Source organism: Rissa tridactyla, chromosome 11 (assembly GCF_028500815.1).
Source record: "Rissa tridactyla isolate bRisTri1 chromosome 11, bRisTri1.patW.cur.20221130, whole genome shotgun sequence".
Taxonomy (NCBI): Eukaryota; Metazoa; Chordata; class Aves; order Charadriiformes; family Laridae; genus Rissa; species Rissa tridactyla.
In genome coordinates, this window is record NC_071476.1 from 4,491,274 (window position 1) to 4,511,755 (window position 20,482).

The 20,482-nt window shown below is 45.2% G+C and overlaps 1 protein-coding gene across 3 annotated transcripts; it reads right to left on the bottom strand.

The window, feature by feature from the left end:
* Positions 1 to 83: 83 nt before the first annotated feature.
* HMGXB3 (HMG-box containing 3) lies at positions 84 to 20,471 on the bottom strand. 3 transcript variants are annotated; one of them, XM_054217193.1, is made up of 20 exons: positions 20,251 to 20,471; positions 19,434 to 19,581; positions 18,841 to 19,015; positions 17,824 to 18,387; positions 17,075 to 17,173; positions 15,396 to 15,527; positions 12,916 to 13,328; positions 12,383 to 12,558; positions 11,991 to 12,088; positions 11,374 to 11,472; positions 10,742 to 10,891; positions 8,741 to 9,039; positions 7,149 to 7,276; positions 6,388 to 6,519; positions 5,931 to 6,115; positions 5,114 to 5,333; positions 3,899 to 4,032; positions 3,378 to 3,494; positions 2,740 to 2,949; positions 84 to 2,157 (listed from the first exon to the last, which is right to left on the bottom strand). In XM_054217193.1, exons 1-20 carry the CDS (start codon positions 20,360 to 20,362, stop codon positions 1,687 to 1,689), a joined length of 4,062 nt encoding a protein of 1,353 aa, XP_054073168.1. In that variant the 5' UTR covers positions 20,363 to 20,471; the 3' UTR covers positions 84 to 1,686. The 3 variants fall into 3 exon arrangements, with proteins under 3 accessions (XP_054073168.1, XP_054073167.1, XP_054073169.1); XM_054217192.1 differs by having other exon boundaries at positions 8,741 to 9,042; XM_054217194.1 differs by lacking the exon at positions 20,251 to 20,471 and adding an exon at positions 19,976 to 20,207 and having other exon boundaries at positions 8,741 to 9,042.
* Between the last annotated feature and the right edge of the window lie 11 nt (positions 20,472 to 20,482).

Genomic DNA, 20,482 nt, shown 5'->3' on the forward strand with positions numbered 1-20,482 from the left:
TCGTGATGTACATCCACCTGGTGCTTGTGCCCTTTCCCACTGCAGTCCTCCAGGTCTTGTACACAAGAAACAAGTCAGTTGGCCACAGTTTCACCCCCAAAATTGGAGATAATTTATTAAACTTTATCACTGACTGAAAAAAGTCACTAATGTCTCTTATAATAAGTTAATGTTCTTAACAGAAAAACCCCAAGCCATAATTACTGCATTTGCTCAGACTTAATACATTTACTTTAACAGTACGGTACTCAATAGGTTCCCCTTCACAGAAGGGAGTTTTCAACCACACCTCAAGCCTCTGAATCTTCCCCACTGCTCACTCCGACAAAATAAACTCCCTGGATGGCAACTTAGCAGTCCGGCATCCCCCTCCTCTCCTCTGCGGGTCACAGCAAACATCCATCCACCGTCATCACCAGCAGCAGGGAGCTGGCAGCAGACAACACGCGCAGCTTTACAACCCCAGCCCTAGGTGTTCTTCAGACACGCTGTAGGGGCAGAGGTCTCAGGCCGACTCCTCTCAAGGAGCTGATAAAGCAACTTGGGCAGCATGAGACTTCTCTAGCCCACACAGCGCTGTGCGGACACGAGCAGGGCAAATATGACACCTGTCAGAGTGCTGAGACTGCACACACGGCTGCAGCTCTCCCAGCGTCCCCTCTGGGGGAGGAATACCGAGCCCTGCTCACCCTGGTGACGCTGCTTTCATCATTTCTTCTTGATCCCACAGACAGTTTTTGTGATTCTGTTCTAAGGAGAGGACGACTCAAGTCCTTGAATAGAATCAAACTGCTTAAAAAAAGGGGAAAAAAACAAAAAAAAAGTGTCTGGGAGGACAGCAGAGACATTTTGAGTGTCCTTCCCCTTTCCACAGCCACCACCTTACACAGTGCTCATACAGCCCTCCAACGAGCCTGGGTCCCCTGGGGCTCGCCCGGTCAATTCTTACCTTAACATACAGAACACTTTTCACTCACTGTATGTTTCAGCTTCTAAATTATGAGTGCTTATGTGAAGGGACAAACAATTCTAGAAAACTTTCTGGAGCCAGAGCACCCACAATCCTGGACCCAGGAGTGCAGCCTCCAGGGAAGCTCCCCAGATACAGCGTGTTAAAGCTGCATGGCTCCTGTTCGACTAAAGACTCCTTACAGCTAACGCACGAGAGCTCTGCAAGATTTCCAAGCAGGAGTCAGTGTCCTAATCTATTCAGAATGTTTTGGGGGAATCTTGTTAGCTGTCCGCCTTTCGTGCTTGCTCCCACGCCCCCAGCCCTGCCACCAATATGCACAAAGAAGTCAGTAAGCAAGATTCGGCATTAAAAAAAAACCTGTGCATTTGACCGTGCGTACTCCCCACTACCAGAAATGCCTCTCCCTTCTCTACTTGCCAGCTGCAGGGAGGGAAACATTTCACACCACCGAGCAGTGGGTCCATCACACACCTCAGGAGGCAGCTGCAGCCTTCAGCAAGGGGGGGTGACAGACCCATGCTCGCAACAGCTATCGTGACACTCTGGAAGCACACAGCTCTTTGGTCATTAATAGCAGTCAAAGCCACCGGCATCACAACTCCAACCTGTAAAAATAAACTCTCAAGCCAGACAGCTGCCCAAACCTTGCAGAAGCTGGCCCGGCCCAGCCACCCACACGACCAGAGAGAGAAACCAACAAGCTGCTTTGTTACTCAGCAACCTCTATCATCCTCTTGCTTCCCCTCTTCATCCTCTTCCGTTTCTGTTTTAATCTGGGCCACTCCCAGCCGGTAGAGAGCATCGCGAATTACCACCTCCCCAGGCTGGCAGCTCTGTACGATCTCCTGGATCTGCCGATTCACAATTTCCCTGCTGGTGAGGAAGTCCATGAGGCGGTTGTAGAGGTAATAGTGCGTGGCGTTCTCGAAGGTGATGGGCCTTTGGCGGATGTTGCTAGTTTTGCTGTCGTTGATAGCAGCGATGATGGCACTGTAAGGCTCCAGCTCTCGGCACAGGGAGATGCAGTGATGCTGAGCCGTTGGGTCTCGGTGGCTGTTCTGCTCTGAACCCGTGTGAACAATTCGGCGTGTCGACGACTTGGTGATTGGGTGCTGAACAGAGTGCTCAGCCACAGTCATGTCTACGCTGTAGTGCTGGTCTAGCAGTTCAGGGCAGGACACGTACTGAGAGAGAGGGAGAGAGAGACACGGACCAGGTAGAACAAGAAGCAACTTCCCCACAGCTGAGGAGAACAAGACAAAACTACCATTCTGCTGAACTCCAACCAGCACTATGACCCAGGACAGAGGGAAGGCTAAGTGATTCAGGCTTCCCCTAAATGCCACTACGGTGGTTCTGTACACTCCCTCCTCACCCGTATGCCCTCAGAGATAATCCCAAGGCACTAGCAACCCTCTTCTTCTCCCATTTCTCAAGTAATAGCAGTAGTTTGAGAGAAGTGAGTTGCTGTGTCAAAATAAGCAACACGCTCCGAAGTTCATGATTTGAACCATTACAATGCACTTCCAGCACAGCTCTTCCTATTAAGGAGCACGAATCTAATACAATGCCCCAAGCAACAGGTAACGCTTTCCGCTACGCTCAGAAGCTATGCACTGGCAAAGCCGTGAGCCAGGAGACACTTACCTCCTCAAATCATCTTGAGGCACAATGCAGGTTACATACATTTTTTAAATTTTAAATCTCACTTGAAACTTTTCCATATTGGACTGGCATAGCAGAGTGCAAAGGTGAACACAACTAACCGTTGGAGGATCCATAGGGTCAGAGAAGCAGCCCTGGTTTTTCCCCCACATCTGGGAAGTCAGGCCAGGACAGCAGACGTCTGCACACAGCGCCACTGACGAGGCTGTATCAACAACATACACTGGAGGCCAGTGACGTGAGGAAACCAGCAAGTCCACATGATCCCGCGCATTTTCTCCTCTTACTATGTACTTTGAGCCACACACAACCTGACAAGAAAAGGATTATCACCAAACAGCACAGTAAAACTGAAAACTTAAGGAAAAAAAAAAAATATAGTCTTAAAAAATTAAGCTTCCTTTCAGGTATTCCAGCAATACGGTAACCAGAGAGTTACTTTCTCTAAAGATATTCTGTTTCCTCCTCATAGACATTCACTTTATCTTGTTCAGGAAGAGGTGATTTTCAGCTCCACCTCAGCAGCGAGATCAAAATCAGGCTTCAGATCACTAGTTGATCCTGAAATCTCCTGCAAGACTGCTCATACTCCAGCTCCCTGAGGCAGTGTGTTTCATTCCCAATGCTCAGAGAGACCCACTCCATTCCTTCTATTTAATAAGGGAATTCCACACTGTTAAGTCAGATAATAGTGAAAAGCTAGGTAAGAAAAAGCATTGCTGACTCCAGTCTTCCTTACCTGATGTGGACACACTTTGTAGATTTTCCCTCCTGTGTGATGAGCAGAGACTTGCGTGACACTTGTCCCATTCTGTACAAACTCATAGAGAGCAAGGAGGGAGTAGCAGAGCTGGTCCTAGGAAAGATAGGCCCCAGGCAAAGTCAGTATGAGGCTAAAATAAATGGACTCCTCCAGAAAGGGAGAAGGCTGCAGGGAAATTTCCCAAATCCTAATTTGCACTTCATCCAGTAACTTCCTAATCCCCCACTCAGCACCATAAGGATGACAAGCAATTACACCATGGTGAGCCTGTGACAAGCTAATTACAGGCTTCCTTTCTTCTAGCCCACAAAGGTTCACTTCATTTCACCATGTGTAAGTTATCCTATAATCTGCAGGCACTCACTTCTAACCCACCCCTGCCTTTAGCGCAGTCAGATGAGAAGTTAATTATCTAGGATGGCAAGCGTGAATGAGGGAAAGACAGTGAAGAACAGCTCCACTCCTGCAGGCTTGTATGTGGGCAAGCAAGCCATTACCTTTGTAGCTGAAGCCTCCCAGGGGATGCTGCACTGTGTCAGAAAGCTCTGCAGCTCTTTCTCGCTGTAAGAGTTTATCAGCTCAAGCCTGAAGTTTTCCTCCTGAAGGAGCCTCACCAAGGCACTCCCATTACCTGCAAAGGCAGGAAACAAGTCTCAGCGCTCATTCTTGGGAAGGGAAGTCACCAAAATAATTTCTTCTGAAGACTACAGAAGCAGAGATTGCACAATCAACTGTCAGCAAGAGAAAGCTGTGAACAGTCCTATTTCCAAAGCACATCACAGCCCACACTTCTCTCAAACCCTTGCTAGTGAGCTCACCAGACTGAGTCCAGCAGAGCTGCAGACTCCATGCATCTTTCCTATCATTTGTAACCTTTAAATGACTGGTTGGGTTGATGTGAGGGTAAACAAGTGACAGAAAAGCACAGAGAAATGTGACTGCAGCCTTCGGACTGAGACGCTCCAGGCTTACCCTTCGCATCTCCTCCCTGGTTCTTCCTCTGGAGTTCAACTTCCACAAAAGCCCATGTAGCCTTTCTGCAGCTCAACTCTCTAAAACACTCGTAGTCCTGTCTGCTAAGCCAACTCATATACTCGTTAAGCTTGCAAAGCCAGTTTTCCTTCTTATACCTAATACCTAAATTCTAAAGGGAAATGACTGCAAACTAAATTTAGCTCTCATACATCTGAGCTTATGGTTTCTTGTTACACGCAGCCAACGCCCTGGATATACTGCATGTTGACAGTACTGATCGAGACTAACACATCCATCTCCTAGTCTTTCTTCAAGTTCTGTAAAAACTTAATCGCCCTTTACCGAGATCATGATGTTGAGGTACCAAGCACTGCTGCAGCTTTCACAGTCCAAGTTTCAGTCTAACACGAAACAAACACTGACTGGCACTCAAGTTATGCATGCATCCCTCTGCAATCAGACCGTATCTCATTTGGGGTGTAGTATTTTCATGTCCTCCATGTCTCAAGTGCATCAGAGAACACCAGTGCATTCAAGCTTCACTGGGCAGGCCAAAGCTTAAGCTGCTAAGTATCCTGAGAACCACTGAACTCACCCCAGCATTCTTGTCTTCTCCCAGCAGACATAACTTTTTTTAGAGTCATGCAATCATCAATTCTCAACTCCAAGCATCACCAAAAGACTGAAGTCACTGCCACGTAAAGCACTCCCTTAATAAGCCCAACCTCAACAGTTACCTGGCACTGTCTGTGCATTCAGGTTCTTGTCTTTCTCAGTATTGATCACCATTGCTCCTCTCATCAGTGGAGGGAAGAAAGGAGCAACAATAGAGGCATCAAATTTTGTGATGGGGATGCTGGAAGGAAAAGCCATCTGCTCAATCACCTCTGTTTCCATCGTGGACCAGAAGTCTTCTACATTCACTTCACTTGATGGCAAGAACTCTGGCCAAGTAAACTAGAAGGCGCAAGAAACACACTGGTCAAATACAAATAACCATAGTTCATTTGACAGTTTTGGGTCAGCCTCGCTCAAGGCATGAGGACTGTACAGGACAGTGCTCAGCCCAGATATAACAAGGTGACTTCACGCTCCCAGAGTTCCCCACAATCACTTTTCTTTGGGGGAGAGTCAAAACCATTTATTTGACATAAAAGCCAGACATGCTGCATACTAGTAGTGGTGCTTTTTTCCCCCATTAGAAAAGACAGCACCTCAAGGAAACTGCTGTCGGGGAAAAAAAAGAATGCCTTTGTGTCAAAGGAAGAAGGCCAAGTTCAGCAACTTTCACCCAAGGTCCCTGCTGTCAGAGGCTGCCGGACAAAAGCTGTGGTCCAGGGACAGAGGATCGCGTTTTCCCCAAACCATACATCAACACCTCTAAGAGGAAGTGCAGGCATCACCACTCCAGCCACATCCTCTTGCCAGGCATCAGCAGAAAACTGCTCACAAAGGCCTCATGTAATTATTGTGTATTATGAAGACCAGAGTCAGCAAAAGCCACTATGATCTGCTTTGAACATGAACAGGATGTGAAGTTTGTGAAAAGCCTACCTCTATATTTTTAAGTGCCAGGACATTTTCCACATTCCTTTGGGCTATTTCCACCTTGGGGGTTATGCCACAGATTCCACAGATCATATCATTGTAATCCCGAACTGTTAGGCATTCAAAGGCCCAGTAGCCATTGCACAGCAGTTCCTGGAGCTGAACCTGCTCATCAGGGCTCAGGCTTTTTTCTGAAAAGAGAACATGCCAGTGTTACAGCTTTCACTTCCTAAAGTCAGTGGAGAGGTAGCAGAACTCTCCTAATGCAGAATAAAAACAAACCTGTCCTCCAGAGAATTGTTACAAAGAACTGGTCACAGAGGCACTGTTAGGTTTATGACGTAATTTAACAGAAACATACCACACTAGAATAGGTGAGTTTTGCCTTTTTATAACCTAACCATCAGCAGCAGGTCACAGTTCGGTGTAAATGTTACGGTAAAAAACAAGAAGGAAAACCCACCAGTTTGCTCCTGAACAGAGTCGAGAATATTGCCAACAGCCACTCTGGGATCCTCTCCAAGTTTAATGTGGTTTCGGATCGTAAACAGGAGATCCAAGCTCACCAGCAACTTGTTACCCACATTGAAAAGGCCTGGAGTTAAAACAAGACAGTCAATTGTCTGTAGGGTTCCAGATCATCGTCACAAAGAAATATATTCCTTACTGATACACAGCATACTCACACAAGTACAGTTCAGAGGATAATGGAACATGTGGATAGTGTTTCTGGGACTGTTCCCTCTGCACATCAGCAAGATTAGCTTCTTTTAACAGACTTGTCTTTAAATTTAAAAAGCTGCAAGGAAGAGCAGCCAATCTATCTCAGCTCCGTGCTGCCCTGCAGGAGGCTCACAGCGACTGCCACTCGAGTCTCACCAGTCAACACCGAGAAACAGCACTCTGCAGAGACGTCTTTGACTACGATCTCAGGGGCTGCCTTGCAGAACTCAACATTTACCACTTACACAGAAGAGACATACACCAGTAAAGCAAGGCACGGTCTTCCTCAACAAAGCTTTCGTATGTGTTTTTCCTCACAAATATAAATTTATTTGCAGAAGCAGGAGAAGAACAGTGCAAGTCAAAAATAATTCAAGTTTAATACAGCGGGGCAGGGAATAGGCTTTTCTGTGCAAAGACAATGCCCTGCTACAGTCCAAGGCTTTGGAAGGGTTTAGGCTGCAGTCATGATGCAGGTTAGTATGCTTGCATTTTTCCTACCTGTGTAAATATCAGTGAAGCTATGGAGGGCCAGGCACTGCGGGTTCAAGCACACTTTGACCTGAGCTGTAACCACCTGTAATCTATTAGCTGTCAGCAGCCAGCACTCCTGAGGACCAGCAAGGGAACTGTAACAGACAACAAAAGATGACGCAGAGTCAAGCCAACAGGTTTTTCAGTCCAGTCCTGTAGTAACTTAAAATGTTCTAGTTGAGATCAGTTCATTAGTATGGCAGTTTAAGCCAGCTCACATCACAGAATACCAGAAAAAAAACATTACTCTTTTAAATGGAGTCCCCTGGCAGAGTCAGGTCACTGCTCACATTCTTTTAACAGAACCATAGCATCTCTCCAGCTCCGTACATGGGGCACTTAGTATTTGAGAGGTGGAGAAAATCTACGGCCCCAGCTGCCCTGGGAGAAGAGTCAGCCCTGTTGCCATGGGACAACAAATGGTGACCAGTAACACATTCCACCTGACAGCACGTCCCTGCACACACACAGAGATTCAGAAAGGCCTGCTCCTCTACAGTACAGCTGCCGAGGAGAAAGTTCACACAGGAAAATGCCAGTTGTGCCCTAGTAGCAGAAATACAGCTGTCCACTTGAGAAAATAGGAATCAAAGTCAAAGCAAGCTCCCTCCTACTGGCAGGGGTTTAATTAGAGCCTACACAGGCACATGTGAGAGTCCCACACGCAGAGCGCCGCAAAGCAGCCCAGCACAGAAACAAGGATTTACAATGCACAGGTTGGTAAGTCACAAGGTGAGGGAAGGGGTACAAGATAGCTCTGTTCTGCTAAAAATTACTGAGTATAAAGAGTATCTCTGCTGGAAAAATCTCAATTAGTGCTAGCCTGACCAAAGCAAACATCCTTAATTGGTATCAAGAAAATCTTTTTGGTTGAAGAAACACACACAACAGTAAACTACCCAACATTTTGCTGCGGGAAACATTTCAGCTCAGGCTTTTGGCAACAGGAGGATGTTTGGCAGACTTAGTGCGAGATATCCTATGGGCTTTTATACAAATCTAGTTAAGGTAATCTAGCCGATACGTGGTAATTTCTGAAAGTCCTTCAGGTTTCAATTTAGGTATTTGTTCCAAAAAAGGATTCACTCAAGCCCACGCTAAGCCATGAAAAGAACGAAAACATCATAAGCAAGAAGATCCACACAGGAAATATTCTGATCAGGAAGAGAGAGAAAAGGGAAATCACATAATGCACATCTACAATCCCACAATTTTGCCTCTGTCAGCCTCAAAACATCAGACTGGAAAACAAAGAAGGGATGAGTAATGAAAAGATTCCATTTAAAAAAAATAAAATAATCTAGATTTAGCAGTAACTCTTTGATCAAGCTCTCCCGCTGTAAGGAAATGATAACTATGACAAACTACACTGCACAGGAGAAACAGAAATAGCTTATTGCTAACCAGCCAAACCCCTTCCACACACGTGTAGCTTATTTAGTGTCACTTACACCAGCATCACTACCAGGGGCTAGAGCAAATATTTATTTCAGGCACACTTGTAGCATAGAATATCAGCGCGAGGTTGAAAGAGTCACGAGTCTAAAACAGAATCTTACTTCTGTCCCCCTTTGAACAACGGGCTGTTACAGAGGAGGCACTGCGCAGATGGAGACTCATAGTAGTTTGACCAGGAGGTCTGCTCTATGGTGACTGTCTCCTCACTCACGTTGGACAGGATGAGCCGAGAACTGTTGAGTTCATGGATGAGCGTGAAGACCTCGGCCAGTTCCGATTCATTCTCTGGGATCTGCATTACCTTGCGCAGCAGTTGCAGGGTGGACTGACGTTGGATCTCTTTCTGGGAGGGGGTTAGGGGCTCACTGGTGTTCAGCACATCAGACTGACCTGGACTGACCTCCTAGAAAGCAAGTCAAACACTCACATATGCAACTAGGCAAGAATGTGGATGAAATATTAAGAAGCCCAAAGAAGTCATAAAAGGTAGGAGAACCACAGTAATCTTTGTACCCAGTAGACTTGACTTCCACTCCACTCAATCATTGACCCCAGACAATAGCTTCAAGCCAAAGTTACTTCACCAAAAAGACTTTATTACAGCTCAGCCTTTCAGGAACTCCTATAATACCGCTAGACCATCACAGATTTACCACTAAACTGGAGTGTCAGAGCAGAGATGGAGGCTCAAGAGGGTTAGGACAACCATCAAGAGGTATGTAAACACTTCAATAAGCAATCATCACTGCTTTTCTCCGTGGGTTATCAAGCACGTTCTCCTGTATAACACGCTCAGAGAGCCATGGCAGAAGCTAGGGGAGGCAAATGCCAAGTGAGAAGTAGGGGCTGTGATGTACAGAATACACTAATCAATTACAATCAATCAGCTATAGTCCTTAGACACACACCCTCAACGCACATATGCTATCAAGACAAAATGCACAAGCACAGGAGAATGAAACTCTAGGTGGCTCAGAAGAATAGCAAGAATACAAACAGGCTAATCTGTTTAATCACAAACTCCTCTGCCAACATTTCAACCTGTTTTCCTGTCTAGTCCAGCAATGAGATAAATGATCAGTCCAAAACAGCAGAGACAACAATGAACTGTGTGATAGGAGTGTTAAGCAGATCTAGAACCAGAAAATAAGAAAAAAAAATAAATGAGGAAGAGACAAGGCACATGCCTCTCAAAACGCAAGCTGAGCTAAGCGCACTGCTGTTCCTTACACAGCTGCTTATGTGTGAGTTTCACACAGGCAATTTCAGTTTGTTTGGTTTTTTTTTTAAAAAAAAACAAAACACTACACAAAGTTATGTTCTTCAAAATAAAAAAGGCAAGTGCAAGAGTTATATTACCACATAGACTAAAATGTAGCCTGTCTATATGCTGAGTCGGCATTTCAGCTAAGAACAGGACAGCTCCTTTTTTTTTAAAAAAAAAAACCAAACCAACAAAACAAACAACAAAACAATTCTGCATGAGAAAAGCTAACCTTTGAAACTTCAAATGCAAAAAAGAAACCCCAAACAAATAAAAACCAGAATTCATTATTTACATCCACGTAGAACAGCAGACAACTGAAAAATATAATTTTACAACAGGGAAAAAAAAAAGTACTACATCCAGGAATAAATTCAGGAAGTATTCTGAATTCTGCAAGTAAAGTTGCGCTACAAACCCCTAAAAATAGCAAGCTCTAATACAAGATGTACTAACTCAACTGACATTAGCCACAAACTGGTCAGAGCGCAGAGCACACTTGGGAGTCTGAAGTTCAACAAAGCTGACACAACAAACGTGACTTTAGGGGTGATTTTCCCAGCATGTACCAACACATCATAAGCATTTTTAAGCTACAGAGACATCCAGTGGTAGAACTGAGTGCACTCAGTCTCATCCTCAGCCTGAAGCACCACCGTTGCAGGAACTGGACAATACAAACATCATCACAAGTGTTTTCAATAGGACGTTATTCTGTTAGAAAAGCTTACCATAATGAGAAGTAATTAACATGCTTCCACCAGCACCCACAAACCAACATAATTCCCCGCCCACTCCACAGTAGCTATTTGATAGGACAAACTATTTTGAAACTTACCAGGGATTTCGCTGTTTTCTCAGCTCTGTCTTTGGCAAGGTTGTATCCGCAGCTTGGACAGATTCGTGGCTTGTGCCTGTTTGTATACACGTAACTACAAGAGGGGTTCTTGCACTTCCCTCTGCCACGTGATGTTGCCAATCCCAAATCCTGAATGACACAAAAAAGATGTTTGCTGACCTTGACTTTTATATCCCAACAAGATTCTAGAAAAGTCTGTTTGAATATCATATGCTTTTTCATCACTTTATAACACCTCATTAAAAGGTCAAATTTTGCACAGAATATTTTAACTGGCACTCAAGCATTTTGGCACCAGTTCCAGAGACCACAAACACTCATACATTAAACTCATTCAGAAACCACTGATCCTCCCTGCTGAACTCAAGGAAGGGATGGGAATTATGCTGGGACATGAAGAAAAATCCAGTTCTTAACAAGGTCCCAAACATGACTGCAACAGCGTACAGTCACCCTGGATTAGGTCAACAGATGACATACAAAGTACAGATTGTCTCCCATTAACTACGAGATACATTTCTGCAAGTCAGTAAAACAAAAGTCACGGAATGGTCTCATCCCAGAGATGACACTCCCCATGGCGTAAATCAGACCATGTGAAAAATTCTCACCAAAGTTACGGTGCAGCTGTACTTGTAGGAAGGGAATATGTCTGGTTTGACCTCCACGACTTTAACCTGAGACGCCCTACTGGTCAAAGCACTGTGGAGCTAAAGATTGAAACCAGAAAAAACACCCATGAGACACATACTAATGGATACATACATCCCGTAAGCAATACTTATTAGCATTTTTTATCCCCAAGAAATCAATTCGTGTTAATTCAATATCAGAGGACTACAACACGCTGTTTTGCATACTAAGGCAATGCAATTCAAACAGAAGTATTCCAGCATCTTGGCATACTCAGACATATTTCACAGGTGTAAGTCTCAGTACTCAGTATTGCACGTCAGATTATCAAAGCAGCACTAGCAGATCCTCAAAACATTTTCTGGAAGTAGACGGGAGGTTCTCAAAGTAGCCAACAGCATCTCTCAGTTCACTTCCTACACTCGGACATCTAACATTCGTGCTGCTTCCGAGCCATCTCATAAAAACTATCAGTCACAGATCTCATCATCATAAGGCTGATACATTTTACGTTCTATTTCTCACCATTCGGGCCATATCCCTCATCTGGGGAAAGAAAACCCACTGGAAAATAATATGCATTTGAAGAACAAACCTTTCGCTCCTCAGCACTCGGTGGCTGCAGAATCGACTGGCCTAATTGTTTCAGCGTACTGGGCTTCAAGCCTGATGTTCTCACAGGGGAATGCTTGTCTTGAAGGAGGAAAAGGATGCAGCAGGTTAGAGATGAGAAAACAGGTCCCGTTTCATTCTGACATCTTTGCTAAGTGCCACCATAGTCACGTGAGATTTTGCGTCTGAACGCAAAACGACCCAAGCAGGTGTTTCATGGCCCATTTACCTGCACTCTCAGAGAGAGAGAGTGGCTTTTTTCTAGGGCAGGTCAATATCTCCCTTCAGACATATCTTCTTATCTGACAGAGACCACTTCAATGTGGTGAGGAAAGACAACCACTCCCAAAGCACACCAGAGAATACTGCTTTTACCAGTATTTGCGAAGGCCTGTCTGTTGCTAGGCTGCTCCGTGCTGGCTTCTCTCCCCACACTGGCTGGTGCAGGCAGAATGGCTCGCATGGGTCTTGCTGCAGCCAGCAGGGAGGGCTTAGGTCTTGGTTTACTCTTTACTTCTTGTCCTTTGTGTGTAGCAGCTGGAGCATCAATTCTGAAAAAGAAGAGCTACAATTGGAAAAAAATCCTATGGTTTCCACCTCAGCCTCAACTTTCTGCTCTTCCCTGAATTGTGTTTTGTTTGCACACTAATTACAGCTATTGCAGTAGAAAGGAGAAATAGTGCTAAGGATACATCTGCCCTGTGACTACAATTTAATCGTCACTTTAAAAAAAAAATAGCTCTAACGGACAAAATCTCAAAGGAACAATATTGGACTGGCAGAAAACAGACAGTAAACAAAACAGGCCTTAAAGGAAGCACTGCCAACAGCCTTCAATTTCTTGGATTAGTCCCATCAGCACACAACAGACATCATACGCTCCCATAACATATGGAAAACTGACTCACCCCATTGGCTTTTTTGCAGAGGCATTTGGACTCGGCACCTCAGAAGAGGGTGGCATCCCCAGCCCTAAGCTATCTTTTTCTGCCTGCTCCAAAGAAGAGTCTCCTTGCCGTTGGCTCTCTTGACCCAGCATCACTCCAACAGCACTCCCTCTGTCTTCAGCAAGCACATTGTTTGCAAGAATGTGAGCCTCAGAGATGATCACTTCCTCCCACTCCCTCTCCTGCATTCGCCCTCCAACAGGCACAGCATTCAGCAGCTGGCTGACAGCTTCCGAGCTTTCCAAGGCAGACTTGGAGGTACTTTCACTAACAGCTGCCGGTTCTGTGAATGCTGACTGCTGACCTCTTTTAGCTGCCGGAGTTTTAAGGGAGGTGCCTGAATTTGGCTCAGATTTGCTTTTTGGTTGCTTTTCCTGGAAACAAAGAGATAGTCACATTTCAGAGCTTTAGGCTTTCACAGATAAGTAAGTCCCCTTCACATATGCCAGGTTTGCCATGGCCTATTTAATGCTGCATCAAAACAGCAAAATCCTAAGTGTTTAAGCAGTGAGTTGTACGAGAGCAGAAGGACATAATTTCCTATGACAGCAAAGTCCCTGTTAACATTTTATGTAGCCTCCTGGCCCTTCATGTATTATTTTTAGACACTGTTTACTTTAAAGAATCAGTCTTTCTTGAACTCCCTCGAATATCACCATTAGCATCAACATCACAAACTCACCCACCACCCTCTGTAACAAGGACCCACCTCCTACGCTCCCCTTTCATAGCTTCAGCTCTCTGCCACACTGTTGAGGAACCAAAGGGATAGAGAACTTGCACCTTTTGGATCCTTGCATTCAGAAAAGCATGCACTTGAGCAAGTCAGGAAACAGAATTATTCAGGAAGGCTTTTTGACTTTAAGAAAAATGTTGTCTTCAAGACTAAGACTACAGAAGCCATGCATTGGGGTCAACAAAGGTACGATGAACACTGAATATGCAAAGAGATATCAGAAACGGAATCAAGAGTTTCTGTCATGATAAACACAATTCTAAGCTCTCTACAGAGTTCATACTCAGAAGGATAATCTAGGTTTTTAAAAAACAGGCATCTTCTAACCTAGCCCCTTTTCTTTCTAAGGAACAGGAAGGTATGTATATATTTAGTTTCAGTTCTACTGATGCCATTAGCAGTTAAAAAAAAAACTGCTGGTGCATGTTTTTCCCAAGGCATGACACCATAAAAACAAGTGGAACTGTTTATGAAAACATGTTCCCAGAAAAGCACAATAAAACTGAAAGCCAGAAAGAAAACTTCCTCTAAAACCTTTCAGTTCTAATCAATAAAGGATTTAACAGGAGCAGGCACGCCATATTCAGGCGGAAAGATGTTTTTTGCAGTTAGCCATCTAACCACTTCAGCAGGTTTACAGAACAAAAGCTAAGAAGCCATCATCATTATTTATAGCCTACCACGTAGGAAGCCCAGCCACCATCTCAGACACTACAGAGTTTGTACGCTGCCTAGAAAAGTTCTTCCCCCTAAATGCTTAATGGATCTAGACACAAAACAAAGGAGGTTCAGAACAAATCCACCTAAAGCCACTGAATGTCAATACAAATTTTCACACTGAGAACATTCTTTAACTTGTGCCTGAGGAGCCTTGTTTCAGACAGAAATTTAACAAACACACATCTGTTCAGAGCTGACTAATTACCATGACATTGCCAAGGTTTAAGGAGCAAGTGTTTTTTTGCTGTATACAGCTAGTAGAGATGCCAATAACTTAAGCAGAGTAGGTATCACATGGAGAAAGACTTTTCCACTCAAATGAACTTCACAACTCTACCGACACCTGAAAATTTCTTTCCAGCCAAAGGTCACAACATCACAAATGACCAGACACATGGCCATGAGTCAACAACACCCAAGAGAACATCAACTTTCAATAGATCAACTTTATTAGCTATCTCCCAAAGGATAATATATCTACTGTAGTTGAGAATTGTTCGTCCTTTCTGTTGAAAAAACAAATGTTGAAAGACCACAGTAAACCTCAATTTGCAGAAGAACTTTAAACGCAGAAAAATTACCACAAGACAAATGGTTTGACCAAATCCCTGAGCTTAGCTAGGGCTGTAGCAGGAAGACCAGGCAATGCCTTCCAGTCACAGGAACTATAATGCAGGCAGAGGGCCAGAAGAATGTGTGTCCTCTCAATGAGGGAGAGCTACCAAATGCAGCCCCACCTATTCTAACTGACACCATTACAAGTGGCATCTTTACCCAAAGGGTGGTGATTTCGGGTCTGTGTCACCTTGGCCGAGGGCCCTCTGCAATGGTGACTTGCTCCAGCACAAGCGTTGGAACACAAGCACAGGGATCAATTCTGGCACATCTGACCTCCTGTGCTAGATCTACAGGTCCAGAAATATCACAGGCATTCACAAACCCAGCACTTTTTGTATGAAAATCAGGGAAGGACAGGCATATTTACCTTTGGGATCCATTTCCCTCCCAGGAAGTTCCCACATGTCGGGCATTTTGGTGGCTTATGCCTGGTGACGTAAGTGAAGGAACAGCCAGGGTTGGTGCAGTTTCCATGTCCCCTGCGAGTGTAGGTGGTTGTCTGAAACGAGAGTTGTCAAGAATTTTCTCTACAAAGCTGAAAATCACAAAGCTGTGCTCACCACTCCCTTTTTCCTCATAAACACTTTACAAACATTATTCAGCAAATCACCAGCCCTCCACTATTATTCCTTTTACCAATCAGCCACCACAGAGTTGGATCAGCATGAGTCAGCAACATACCTACTCTGAGTCTAAACGCTCAGTCTACGCAAGAGCCTTCACTATTACCAGAATTTAGGTCAAACTGCAAAACAGAGGTGAACAATGCATATAACCTACTGGAGAAGCTAACCTTGCATTTAGAGCGATGTAACAGTTCTCTTATGAATGTGAAAGAGCCATAAGATGGCATAAAAACGATTCAAACAGCAGTCCACAGTGATGCAAGATGGGATCAACAGACTCATGTCAACAGGGCAACAAGACTTGGAAGACAGGCTCTCATGATGCAGAGGCAGTTTTCATTGGTAATTTGTTGTTGTATGCAATGGTCAAGTACTCCCAGGTGCTTTAGTGTAACTTGCTATAAACCACTGCAGCAACACCACCAGGTGCTATTCATAGACAACTAAAGCAGAACCCGTCACCTTTGCCAGGACAACTGCATCAACACATTGAGTTTTTGTCAGCACAGCACTTCTCAACATTCTGTACTCAACACTCCTGAGGGAGCCGTTGTGCCGTAAGTTTCTAACTAGGTACGTTTTTTTCTAGAAATGCAAGTCAAAGAAATGGGACAATTTAAACTAGGCGCTTCTCAGGAGCAAAAACCTGAGATATTTCCATTCTTTCTAAGACACCTGCAAGAATATTGTACTATGCACCACTACAAACATCTGCAGTGTTCCACCAGTTGGAAGCATAAAGGACCTGGAAAACAGGATTTGATGCTGCCTTATACAACACTAGGAGCTGCAATGCTGACTGCACAATGAAATCCTACAATGGCTACAGAAATACAGGTGGCTGGAATGGTTAGGTTAGAGAAATAATACTATTGTTCCTCATGCAACAGGCCACACAACCCTTTATGTGGGTTCTCCAAACCTTAGGTCACTGCTCCTTTCCTGCCACATGGACAAAGCAACAGCCACCCATGAGACTGGGGAGCTCAAGTGTTCCTGTCACAAGAGCAGATTCTTGCCCTTAAAGGGATGGACGCTGGCATTTTATAAAGACGAATATGCATCCAATTAGAGGACAGAGATGGCTACACGGACCCTGAAAAGAGCAACACAGAAACTGCTGTTGGCCAGAGGTGTTGTGATAGCATTATCTACTCCATCTGTTTCCAAGAACCCCTTGAGGAAGAAGGCAGCAGGAACAGGCCCGTCTAAGACACTCTAGGAAGCCACAGACCCCATCAGCATACATGAGGCATAAAACCAGGGACAAGAAATATATCAACTGACATGACGACTCCAAATTGGATTATCTTTAAGAATCGGACCATGATCAAACCCTTCCTACTCTAACATCTTTAAGACAAACCTATGGCAATACATCCATACCTTAAAAGACCATACAAGACTCTGAATTTCTTACCAATTTAATTGATGCTGGGTTCTCCACAACAGAATGAGCTGGCAAAGGTAACATAATAAACTGTGTAGCGGGTGTGGAGGAGCTACTCTCTTCAGTATCCTAAAATGAAGCCAAAGGGAAAATACATGCAGAAAATAAGAGACATGGTGACCTGTGTCCCACCCTCTCATGAACATTACCATTGAACATATGTCTTAAGGACTAATGAGACCAGAAGGCAGGAAAGAGCAGCGATTATTTAATAATCAATGGCCTTACCGGGTCTACTCTGGAAATTACCAAACTCTTCACAGCTTGAAACTGAAAAAAGCAGATCCAGTTCTTCCCAGAATAAGTTTTTTTATAACGAATCCCTAACATCTCAACTTAAAAGGACTCCCTTCTACCTCTCTGCAACCAAGCAAACAGCTACCAGGAGCACAGAGGGAACATTTTATCTCCCGGGAATCTTGTAGTCCAACTGGGGCACCCACCCCAAGTACAGTTAATAAGAAATAATTCAAAAAACCTCCAGCAGTCATCTTAAGACATAAGTGATATCAGCGTATGGCAGAGTCAATCTGCAAGCAGAGACGCTGTAATCACTGAGTTACAGAAGTTGCTGTTTCCCTCACCACTGAGCATAAGCATGCTGGGCAACACAGGATCTCCTGCAGCCACCAAGGATCTAATGTAAAATGTGTTAAACACCACTCAGACATTGCAGGTGAGACGCTGACAGGAGGCTGAGTGTCACAAAAATAACTTACCCTCCCAGTCACCACGGTCACCACAGACACACCGTCTGAAACCTGAGGACGCGCCACAGCGATGCTCCCATTGGAGATGTCTGTGGAGCTGCTAACTAGAGTCTCTTCAATAACTACCCGGGCTGTCTGATACGGTTGCCCTTCTATTTCCAAGGAAGCCTCATCCAAGAGGATATCTCCAGCCACTTTCTCTGTCACGGGCCCAACATAGTGAGAGAGAACCTCTGATGCAACCACTTCTTCCACGGCATCTGGCTGACCAAAGGAAGCAGCCTCTTCTGCTAGTCCTTCAATGGCAATGCACTGCTCAGAAATGCCAACATGGCTCGAGTCCACAGAAAGGATGTTTTGCACAGCGTCACGGGAGACATTTGTGATATTGGTGGAAGCTGTCAACCCTTCAGATGCTGCCTGACCCTGTGTCACACACAGTTCCAGCGATTGCCTGCTCCTGTCCTCTTGAAGAGTGGTTTTGGGAATAATTATATAATCTGAGCGAGGAAGAATCTTACGGAAACCTGGAATGTCTGGAACTACTGCAGTTCGAGTGGACACCTTGGAGTTCTGTTGGCAAGAACAGAGTACAGAACAAACGAAGATGAGAAGAGGAAAAGATTCAGTTCTCAATCCTGATATTTAGTGCCTAAAGTTCAAATGGTTTCCCGAGATAGTCTGCTGGGAATTTCTCCCTGTGACAGAGCCGGCAGAATCCCTCTCAGCCCTGGTTTTATCATCCACTTTACCATCAATCACCCTGATGACATGACACAAAAATAACTACCATCCCCATCAGCGGGTACTAGACATATCCATCTTGAATTTCAAAACATTATCTCTTCACTGAACACAAAGCAAAAGGAAGAGGCAGTGGCCTCACGCATTGCTTCTTCACAGGCTGTCCTAAGCAGAAATACAACTGGAATCTACAGTTAAATGATTCTGCCGCGCAAAGTGCCGCGTAGGCAGCTAGGTGCCTCTCTCTTCACATGGCAAAGAACTGCCACAAAGATGACTTACCGGGTCCAATCCCTCTTTCTCTAGCTTGGCTTTCTCCAAGTAATAACTTTTCTCAGCCACACTGAGCAACCTCCAGCTCTCACTGATCTTTTTGTTGATTTCAGATTGAGGGAGGTGTGGGAGCTCTTGCTGTACTTTCAAGTAAATGTCATAATAGTAGAGGAGGTAAGCAGATCTGAAACGACACCAGAGACTGAAATGTTAGTGTCATTCAACATAAATTCCTTTGGAAAAAGAAATCCACAAGGCCTACGTTTGTCTCAAGGTCAAGGGACAAGCAAGTGACAAGCAATTCTACTTCTACATATATTTTTAACCACATGAAAACTACAATTCTGAGGAGAACCTCTGAAGCAAGGAGAAAGACCCTAAGGCAAATTATTCTGTGGTGCACAAACTTTAGATCGAGCAACAGTAGCACCCATAAAGGCAAGGATGTCAGAGTGGGCCCAAAGTGTCAAGCTAATTTTTTATACATTAAGTTTTACACTATGAAGCATTCTAAGAGCACTGCAAAGTTCACTCTTATCAGAAACAAGGGAAACTGCTCCCATACCCTACACAGGCACTAAATGAAGACAGAAAGAACTTACCTAGGCTTTTTGGCTTTTTCTCCATGATCACCAGTACTTTTATATTTCTTTTTCTTCTTAGACGGCACCGGTGATGCATAAGTGTAAGTGCCCTCTATTTCCTCCATTACCACAGTCACTTCAGTGCCATCATATGGGGCCTCCATTGCTAAAAAACATATTTTATGTTATGCACTCGCCAAGTTATACAACATTTCTCCCAACAAAGGCTGCTCTTAATCACCTTTGTAAACTGACAGCATCACTGGTGTGTTAAGATTGACTTTAATTAACCAAGATTACTACTTGTTAGCTATTTATCTATTTTTAGAAGAAAACACCTTTACTACTACGACGTCAATACCATCAGTTCAGGGCAGACACACTGCATCTGCACTTAAAAGCTGCAATTCTCCAGGAACCTCTCAGGTAAGTCTGGTGATCTAGAATGAGCCTACAAGCCTTACACCCAGCAAGCAGGTGTCCGGCTACAAGACATCACGGCCACAAAACCAAGGCCAGAGGATGAATAACCACGGAAGCCTCGTAATCCTCTTACGCACCAGAAGACGTCCAGGGCTCCTCGCTTAACACCGACGACAACTCCAGCCTCTGCAGCGCTGGGAAGCAGACAGGGCAGGAGAAGCCTCAGGAGATAAGGGGCAACTCTCGTTGGGCCCAGGTGCAGCAAAAACGGGCAAGCCAAAGGCCGTTAAACCGCGGCCCCGACTCCTCCACAGCGTCCGAGGCGAAGCGGAGCGGCGGGGTCCCCTTCGGCCCCCCTGAACCCTCCCAGGTGCCCCCCCCGAAGAAAAGCCCTGGCGCCTCGGCCACTCACCGGGCGGCGGCGGGGAGGAGCGCTTGGAGGAGGCAAAGCGAGCTGTGGTCACGTCCCAGCCGGGGCGCAGCAGCGGGGCGGAGGCAGCGGCGGAGCGAAAGGCCAGCCGCATAGAGCGGAGCGGGCGGAGGGGCGAGGCGGGGCGGACCGCCCCGGCATGCCGGGCCGGCTGCCAGGCCGGGCCCGGGCCGCGGGTCGGGGCGAGGCGGGAGAGCGCCGGTCCCTGCGCCTC

What these genes read in the sequence shown, in the direction of transcription:
- HMGXB3 (XM_054217192.1), bottom strand. Translation starts at nt 20,362, where the DNA reads ATGCGGCTGGCCTTTCGCTCCGCCGCTGCCTCCGCCCCGCTGCTGCGC. An exon ending in GAAAAAGCCAAAAAGCCTAG is followed by an intron (nt 19,016 to 19,433) that starts GTAAGTTCTTTC and finishes GTGTCGTTTCAG; the next exon opens with ATCTGCTTACCTCCTCTACT. An exon ending in GAATGCACAGACAGTGCCAG is followed by an intron (nt 4,033 to 5,113) that starts GTAACTGTTGAG and finishes CTGCCTTTGCAG; the next exon opens with GTAATGGGAGTGCCTTGGTG.